Here is a 9,384-nt window from a genome sequence, read left to right as displayed (position 1 = left end):
TAACTTTACTTTATGAGTTTAATTACTCTATAACCCCACCCACCCCTTAAGTGTAAATATGCGCACGCACGTATTCACTAGAAATTAAAGTTAAAAAATCGATTACTCCAGTCATAATTCACGAGGGTACTTGTCCCAAATTTGCGTACACGGGGGGGGGGGGGGGGGGGGGGATACTGAAATCATGTTCCCTGTAATATCTTCAGATAACTGTTTTTTAACCATTGCATGACCCTTTATCAAACCGCGTAACCTAAAATTCATATGTGTGCTCAATATATTCTTTGAGAAACAAAATGATTAACATGTACATCATGTATATCAGGCGGCGCAAAATGTGCGAATTTATCGAAAATAAAAAATAGCTGTACGTCGTTGTTCAACCTGCGCATCGCTCACGATAAAATTCATGTTCGATTTCCGAAATGTCCTGGAAATAATATTTTGAAATTCATTGAACACATACCCTGAGTGCACATTCACTATGCATTTCTACAGTTTTGCTTTTAAAACTCTCCCAAAGCACAGAAGATCTGCCTACTTTAAACTTTCGCCCAATGTTTGCCTTCCCGAAATGTGTCGTTCAGCATTTTGTTATCCTGTTTTCACCGGTTGGGGTTTCTTTCTTCATTTCATCAATATGTCATAATAATTGTTCAAAAATGTTCGATGATGCGGAAAATACATATAACCAGAAGGTTGTGTATCTATTCTTTTTTTATTCTTGCAATGCTATCAACTCAGCTCAATCTTCCCTGCGCCGTCAGGTGCTTGAGGCGTCTACAAGGGATTTCCACCTGGCTCGGTCTGCAGCTACTCTAGGTGCTGTCTCCATGGTCAGGCCTCTGCTTTTAAGGTCTTTCAGGGCAGTTCTTCTGCAATGCTATCTATATACTTTTATTGCTAGTACAAATAACACCGAAAGCTGTTTAATTTTACACATACCGTTAAAACATTGAAATCAATTATCCATTAAAAGTTATTAAAATAAGTAAATTATCAAAACATTGTCGGTCAGAACTTCACATGCACAGAATGAAAACTTGAAAGGTTAAACAAATGCGTGTATTCATAAGCGAACCTCGTTTTACTCGATCGCGTAGATTTCATTCTTGTAATTCTATATGACAGTATACGAATTACAATAGATTTTCTTAAGTTTTAAAGAAATATAAAGAACAAAACCTTTTGGATGTAAATACATGTATCAAATTTATGATTGTATATTGATTATATATACACACGCGTAACCGTAGTAAAGCACTATTGGTGAGATTTCCTTCAAAAAAGTTTGAAGGAGGTAATCAGAAAAGGGCATGAATTATTCATGAGAACGAGTAATTTTAAGAGTTGTCATCCGTCACTAAGTTCACGCATTTTAAAAGTTTCCGACGATGGATACTAGTGCCCAGCTTTAGGGGAGTAACCAACTGTATTTATGTTATGATTTATTACTTTTCTGCCATACATGTTCATTTTAAGCTTCAGAAGCCAGCTTTACCATCTTTAACATATGATATCAGGTGCATGTGTTCATTACCTATAAGTTTTGACACTTTCAAAGGCATGATCAACAAGGAGACTTTAAAATCGAGCGTATTAAGTTACTTATTTTATTTCCTCTGTCTGGGATATTGTTTACATGGTATACAAGCAATTATTTGATATTTTTATTTTGTATACTTGTAAATTCATTTTTTTTAACATGACATGTTTTCACAGATGTATCCCATTCGTTGAGTTGGGCCCGCCGCTACATATCCCCACTGGTAGTATCCCTTGAATATGGCGGCGTAGTAGACCACCACTGAGGGCCACTGCCGTCCTCCCGGTCTAAAGGTGCGCAACACGGGAGGGAAGCTGTCGAACACCATTTCTGAGCTGTCTGCCCATTTCCAGACGCCATTTTCGGATCGCCCTCCAATGAACCAACCATCACCTCTCCTGTCTGTAATCGGACATATTTATGGTTTTGGAATGTTCCATAGAAGATCGTTTTAACTGAACGAAAGACCTTTATATATATATATATATATATATATATATATATATATATATATATATATATATATATATATATATATATATATATATATATATGCCAAACTTGTAAATTATGTCGATAACATATTTTAAAAGACCCATTTGGTGAAAATGTCATTTTGTTAGCTTTGTAATCACAATATTAGTTGTAAGCACAAATTCATAACTTATGATTTAGAAATCTGATTGCAGAACGGTAATTTTTAAATCAAGCTCTCTCACATAAATTAATAGAAATTGGAAAATGGTTCAAAATAATTGTTTTCAAAGAACTTTTTCCACGAAGAATTCATTAGGATCGGGGGAGGGGGGGGCTGTACGTAGTTGTAATGCCCATTCTTTATCCTTAATGATATATATTCTAGCATACTTACTGCATTCTGTGGCAAGCAGATTCTTAAGAGCATTGTCTTCTTGGGAATTCTCGATTTTTACAAGGTCCATTCCTAATTGGCGGCACTTGTCTCGTGCCTGCTCCCAGGAACTGACCACAGGACTGTAAGCAACGACACGGTACTTACTTCTGGCGCTTGCCGTGTCTGTAAAACGTACAATCGTAATTACTAGTATCATGATTAAAGAATACACAATGGATGTTACTAAACGAGGCACTTACGTGTAATTTGCATCGATTTTCAAAACGAAAGGCTGGGGCCAGAAAAAAAGTTTGGATCGAGGGGTCATTTGACTTTAATGGTTAAATATGTCTTTAAAGAAATACACTACACATATACCCCCTCCTCCCCCTTCCGCCTGTATTTCCCCTAGTCGTGAGAAATCTATGATTTAACAATAACATCACCAGGTTGAGCACTCAGACCTTAAACATCTATAGTCTGTCCCAAGTTATTGCTTCCATCGCTTTTTGGTGATTTTTAATAAAATTACACATACCTGTGAAAGATATACTGTTGAAATCGTTTTAAAAAGGGAATATATCCAAGATATCTTCATTGAACAATTATCCCTTTCCACTCAGAAAAATTCACAGGAACGAAAACAGATCCCTTACGGAGATTTATAATGGGGAATGTTTACATCTTTTCTCCATTCGGAATACACTCGGAATACATCGCGCAATTTTTTAACGTTATCATCCGGGCTTATTAATGGCTGTTGCAATGCAAAATCTCCGTAGACTTTCAATTTCGGGATGTGTATTGAAACCTGAAGCGGTAGAGGGGGCGTTTCAAAACAGATAATCTGGACATTTTTTATATTAGTGGATGAACGTAGTTTGAGCACAAAGGTATTTACTATTATTGAAATATCAAGCAAAAAGTGGTGGAAGCAAAAACTCGGGACAGAGTATAGTAGACATCAAAATGAATATCCTTGAAGAATGTTTCAATTTGAAAAAAATACCATAAGAAAGTTTTGATTGAAGATTTTTTTTCTTCAGTAAAGTATAACTTGAATACAATATATGCATAAAAACCATACAAAAGAAACAAATCAATAAGTAAATCACAGGCATGCACCTGAATTTTTATCAATCAGTCGCTTAATAAGTCATATATCGATAAATTCTACCCCTACTATATATAAATACACAAGGGTGTATTTATATATATAGTAGGGGTAGAATTTTTCGATATATGACTTATTAAGCGACTGATTGATAAAAATTCAGGTGCCTGTGAGTAAACCAACGCTCTAATCTTGAAAATTGTAAGATTTCTATTCCTAACAGTGCGCATAGATTACTAGAATCTGAATTGAAATTCCACACAACTGTCGTTCCTTCTCCCATCCCACCATTTTGGAATTACATAACGATCATACTATTTAATTATTCATTTCAAAAATATTGAAATTAATAATTGAAAAAACAAACAAGCTAAGATTTAATGTTAATCAAGGCAAATATTAATTTTTGTTGGATAAAATAACTGTCAAACAATTAATTTCTAAAATTAACCAAAATTAAAGATTTATTTACTATAACCGTAATTTTTCTTCAATTTTTTATTGTGATAATTTAAACAATACCTTGGGTAGTTTGTAGTATATTGACATATATTCACACCCCACCCCATTTTTTGCTTATTCAAATTTTGAATACAAAATGAAGATAACTTTTTCGTTTATTTAATTTCACGCAAACTCTAAATTCTTTTTTTCATACTTACCAATTAAGATGAAAACAGCGAGTCCAAAATTAGCGAGCAGACCAGTCATTTTTGATCTTAAAAAAGAAGTATATGATTTTAGCTTTAATATCATGCAGCAAAAATAATAAACTTTATATTGACGATTCCAATTTTTAATAAACTGTCTAGAAAATCTGATTGATATTTCGAAAACTTAATAATGTAATTATCAATTATCAGGTACTTGAATTCTAAATTGAAACATTTTTTTTTTATTTATTACAAAAGAAAAAAAATATGTTCCCTTCCCTTTTAATTATGCTAACGAATTGTATATTATTTTAAATTGTTTTTAATTATTATTTATAAACCTTTAATTAAGACAATTAAAGAGTAGTAGAATTATAATAACAAAATAAACTTTAATTTCAAATGATAGGTTAAACGAATTTAAGAGGCTGAATGGTCAACATATTGCTATAGAATTAAATTTAAAATTAAACTTATAATTTATGATTTGTTTAGCTATTAACTGTTACTAATATTAAGTTAAAACAAAAATACGTTTCGGAACTTTTAATTTTTTTTTAATTTTATACAGGCCTCAGTGGCTCACCATCAGCAAAATATTATATCTTAACTCAGTCCTCAACTCAATCCTCCAAGGAAAAGTGCATAAATTTGATGCTAAATCTTAGACTTGAGGCTGAGAATTAGCTTAAGGAGAGTTGGTAACGGCGGGGCCTGAGCTTTTCTTCTAAAGGAGATCAATATAATCCAAAAATGGCCATGACCATCCAACCTTAAATTAAAACTGTCAAAGAATTGAAACAAATTGTCAAGATGTGTAAATCAGGTACGAGGGTTTTAACGTTTATCCTGAATTTAATTTAAAATATCATTTTACATTATGAAAAAGTCGACTTACTTTGTTTATACAAAGGCTTTGCTTCGGATCTAGACAAACGTGATTTTCAAACCGGTTTACATAACAATTTAAAGGACAATCCCGCATAGAAAACGTGAATAACAGCGCAGCTACACTTGCTCATCAGTCATTTACCATTTGTGTTCAATTTTCTAGCCAGAAGCAAGTTTACAGGTTGCACATATTGAAAAAAAATCCATGATCTGTTTTTGCCACTAACAGAATACCTGCCTCTTGTGTTTCATGACGCACTCCATATGCATAGAAAACCACAATAATACCAAGACTGTGTTGTTGGCGTACTTGCTTAATTTTTTTTAGATAAATTGAAAAAGAAATTGGGAACTATTTATTACAAATATAGGAAATGATGTCCCTAATCATTATAAAAAAAATCTTAATTAATAGGTTATATTCAATATAGATCTAAAGCAAAATGTGGAATATGATAACAGACGGACGAGAAAGTCACAAGCTGATCCAAAAATGATTACTATACATTGTACACATGGAAATATTCGCGTATATTTTATTTCACCCGTTTTGCCCTCGTTGTCAGTTGGCGAATATAACACTTGACAATTCCGATGTCTCAAATTATCTCCCTTTGAAAATAACTGTTTCTGGGAGAATTTAAGACGGGGCGAAACTGTTTCCAAATGTAGAAGGGCGATAATAACATAGGGCAAATATAACACAGTACTAGTATACAGTATTACTAGTATTAATTTGTGTATATATCACAAATAATCTCAGACAGAGCATAAAATACCTGTGTTACATTTGATATGTATGCATATGTATGCATCATATATGAGTTTTATGAGGAGATAATTTTTGTTGGGGCGTGGTCAAAACCAATAAAGCCCGAAGGGCTTTATGATAGATTTGATCGACCACGCTCCGACCGAAATTATCACCTCATAATACTCAAATAATGATTCCTTATTACTTAAATTTACATTATTTCCAACTTTTACACTTTAAAACAACATTTTAAAAAGTTAACACTATTTTTTCATGTAGCACATGCTTTGTGTGACTACGCGGCGGCGCAGCCATAATAACCGTTTTTCGGTTATGCTATAAGACTTGCCCATTTTGTGTAGCTCATCTTTTATGAAATAATTGGGTTTTATGCCTCACCATTGATTCGTAGTGTAATCACAAACAAAGATAGTAGAAAATGTAAATATTGTTATTTAAATGTATATTCTGGATCTACAGTTACAGCTTCTGTATTACAGTATAAAACTGACCAGACCTTACAATTGAGCTTTCAAAATGCATGGATGAACAGATTCATTTATTCATTCTTCCAACACAAAAAGCGACTCAGTGTGTCTACTGAGTGGATAGAATGATCTTACAATGGGGAAACCACTTACCGTGACATTGTCACATTTAGAGGTGAAAAAATCATTCTTCAATATTTTCTTAAAATTTTCATTTCAAATGGTCTTCTAAAATTTGAATGTATGATATCAAGAAAGGTAAAGTCTTGTTCCCTTGTTTAGAAATGTGACCTCTTGGTACTCTACATTTATCAATTACATTTTAGATGTCCTACAGAAAAAAACACTTTCTGAATCATTTTGAACAATTAAAGGGAAAAATAAAATTTGAAACTTCAGCTCAAATCATGGCCATAGTTACTAGTAATTCTTGAATTTAGCTGCGAACAATTTATATCAAAGTCCAGCTTCTAACTCCAAACTTGGCGAATGTAATGTTTCAAATCCCATCTAATAAAAATATTACAGCAAAGTATATAAAATGTGTGTATTAAATTTATATCTACAGTGAATTCCAGTTTTGCATTCCAAACTGGGCGAACAACACACTAGAAATTTCTTAAATGTACTCGACGTTTAAGACTAGCTAAAGACCGTATCATATTATTTCTTCTACAAAATTTGGCTGGCCTTCGCTGTCGCAACATGAAAAATATAACAAACAATTAACATGGATAAATGAATTTTATTATGCATCAATTTCAATCTTAACAGGTCATGTTTTCACAGACGTAGCCCATTCTTGGAGTAGGTCGAGGGGCCACATATCCCCACTGGTAATCTCCCTTGAATATGACGGCGTAATTGATCACCGTGGACGTTGGTCGGGCTTCATTAATAGAAGTGCGCACGGGAGGGAAGTTATTGAACAGCATATCTGAGTTGTCTGCCCATTTCCAGACGCCATTTTCGGATTTTCCCCCAATGAACCAACCATCACCTCCATTGTCTAAATCAAAGAGAAAAATGATACCTTAATATAAAAATATCAGTTACATGTACCTGCACCAGAGTTGAACTAACAGAATGTTAGAAACGTATAATCGATATCGAAATTGTCCTATTATATAATAATGTAACTAGTTGTATCATTTTTAGGCTCAATATTTAAAATAAATCCCGCCGTATTTCAACTTTCCGCCGTATTTCAACTTTCTCATCTTTGGAAATAAAAATAGAGAGATGAAACCTTAAATTCAACAGGTTTGACATCAGTATAAATAATCATATTCGAAATTTCAAATTTCAATATTTTCAATCATAAGGCATCGAGACAGAGTACAGTATTTAACTTGAATCAACATAAGTCGATCTAATGCTGCATAATTAATGCACCTCGTGCTCTTTACTTACTGCATTCCGTGGCAAGGAGATATTTCAAGGCCTCGTTCTCCTGCCTATTTTCAATTTTAGCCAGGTCCCAGCCTTCTGACAGTCGGCACGCGTCACGTGCCTTCTCCCAGGAAGTGACCTTTGAGTTGTACTCCACGATACGGTACTTACTCCTGGCACTGGACGTGTCTGTAAAACATTGAAGGTTAAATCAGAGAGAGAGAGAGAGAGAGCGAGAGAGAGAGAGAGACAGATAGACAGACAGACTACTGGGTATATATGTTCATTTATTATACTGTGAAACAAATTAAAACCATTCATTCTTCATTGAGAGAAAGAGAAAGAGAGAATAAGAGAGATAGAGCTCCAAATCAATCATTACATTACAATATTTTTTTTTCTTATTGACAGTGTTCCCAAGATCGGATTAATCCCGAATATCGTTAACCATTATGAAAACGTGTGCAAATGTTGTATACATGCAGCAGACCACTTGAATTTTAAATGTTCTAAAATCTGTCTTTTGTTCCCTACTCACACTATTTTAATGTCCCTAACAACATTATTGTGGTACAAAGATATAAATTCAGACGCACACTCAAAGCTTTTTTGGGGTTTTAAGGGGCATGGTCATGATTTTGATCGAAATTTTTTTCTTCCGATTTTAATTTTTAAAATGCTACAGAAGGGCATTTTTAATAGGCGAAAGAAATTTGAGAGTCATTCGTCGAGTTATAAGCAAGTTACAGAGATTGAAATTATTTGCTATGTAAACAAAGCGTGTGTTTACATTTTGAATGTTGAAGTCAAAATTCCAGTTTTAGACCTCTAATGAATGTGTTTAACGTTAGAAACTGTTTATGTATGCTTAAAATTAATAAAAAGATAGACAAATGTGCTTGAAAAAGATTTTTAACTAGTATTTTGGACCTAGGTAAACAATAACAGGACACGAGGCTTGTTTACATCACAAAGAAGTTTGAGCCCTGTATCTTGCTTAAAACTCTACGAATGACTCTCAAATTTCATTTGATCATTACTAAAGCATTGTAAATAATAAAAACAGAAAAATAAATTTTGACGAAAATCGTGACCATGCCCCTCAAAAATGGAAAGAAAAAGCAAAGCTTTATAGAAAAAATATGTATAAATGAAATTAGATTTCACGGCAAATTATTTTCCATTTACACTGTACTTGAATTTGGCAAAAACGATTGTTGTTGAATATTTTAAACATAACTTTTTGATCCCCCGGCCAAAAATATTGATATTAGAGGGAAAAATGCTTTTGTATTTTTTTCATTCTTTTTTTCAAATAAAAATACGTATTTTGCTGTGATTGGTATGTTTCCATATATACATTTCCAGTTTGCTTACCAATCATAATGAAAGCAACAAGCCCAAGAACAGCATATAGTCCAGTCATATTGAATCTAAAATCATAATGATCATATTAAAACATTGTGAATATCTTTATTTCAATATTATAAAGATGATAATTAAACAAAATCACTCAAGAACACGGTATAATATATTTTCGTCGAAAAAAATGTTATTATACAAATTTAAAAATTTGAGCAATCTTGATCAAAACCTTGGACTTGGACACGATTTGACTTAATATTTTCAAATTTTATTTTTTACATTTTCAATGTTTAAACTGATAAATATAGAAGTTTTTAATGCTGTGTCA

At 33.0% G+C, this 9,384-nt stretch overlaps 1 protein-coding gene across 1 annotated transcript; it reads right to left on the bottom strand.

The window, feature by feature from the left end:
* Positions 1 to 1,700: 1,700 nt before the first annotated feature.
* Positions 1,701 to 9,122, bottom strand: LOC128163334 (uncharacterized). The gene is made up of 5 exons (XM_052826903.1): positions 9,069 to 9,122; positions 7,713 to 7,880; positions 7,072 to 7,308; positions 2,414 to 2,582; positions 1,701 to 1,944 (listed from the first exon to the last, which is right to left on the bottom strand). The coding sequence occupies exons 1-5, from the start codon at positions 9,115 to 9,117 to the stop codon at positions 1,701 to 1,703; spliced, it is 867 nt and encodes a 288-aa protein (XP_052682863.1). The 5' UTR covers positions 9,118 to 9,122.
* Positions 9,123 to 9,384: the final 262 nt, after the last annotated feature.

Source organism: Crassostrea angulata, chromosome 9, assembly GCF_025612915.1.
Source record: "Crassostrea angulata isolate pt1a10 chromosome 9, ASM2561291v2, whole genome shotgun sequence".
NCBI lineage: Eukaryota > Metazoa > Mollusca > Bivalvia > Ostreida > Ostreidae > Magallana > Magallana angulata.
This window is presented reverse-complemented; position numbering and strand designations above follow the sequence as displayed.

Bases quoted from the DNA above. Each gene is read 5' to 3' on its own strand.
- LOC128163334 (XM_052826903.1), bottom strand. From the start codon at position 9,117: ATGACTGGACTATATGCTGTTCTTGGGCTTGTTGCTTTCATTATGATT. The intron at 7,881-9,068 runs GTAAGCAAACTG...AATGTTTTACAG, and splicing joins TGTTGCTTTCATTATGATTG to ACACGTCCAGTGCCAGGAGT. The intron at 2,583-7,071 runs GTTAAGATTGAA...TACGTTTTACAG, and splicing joins CGTCTGTGAAAACATGACCT to ACACGGCAAGCGCCAGAAGT.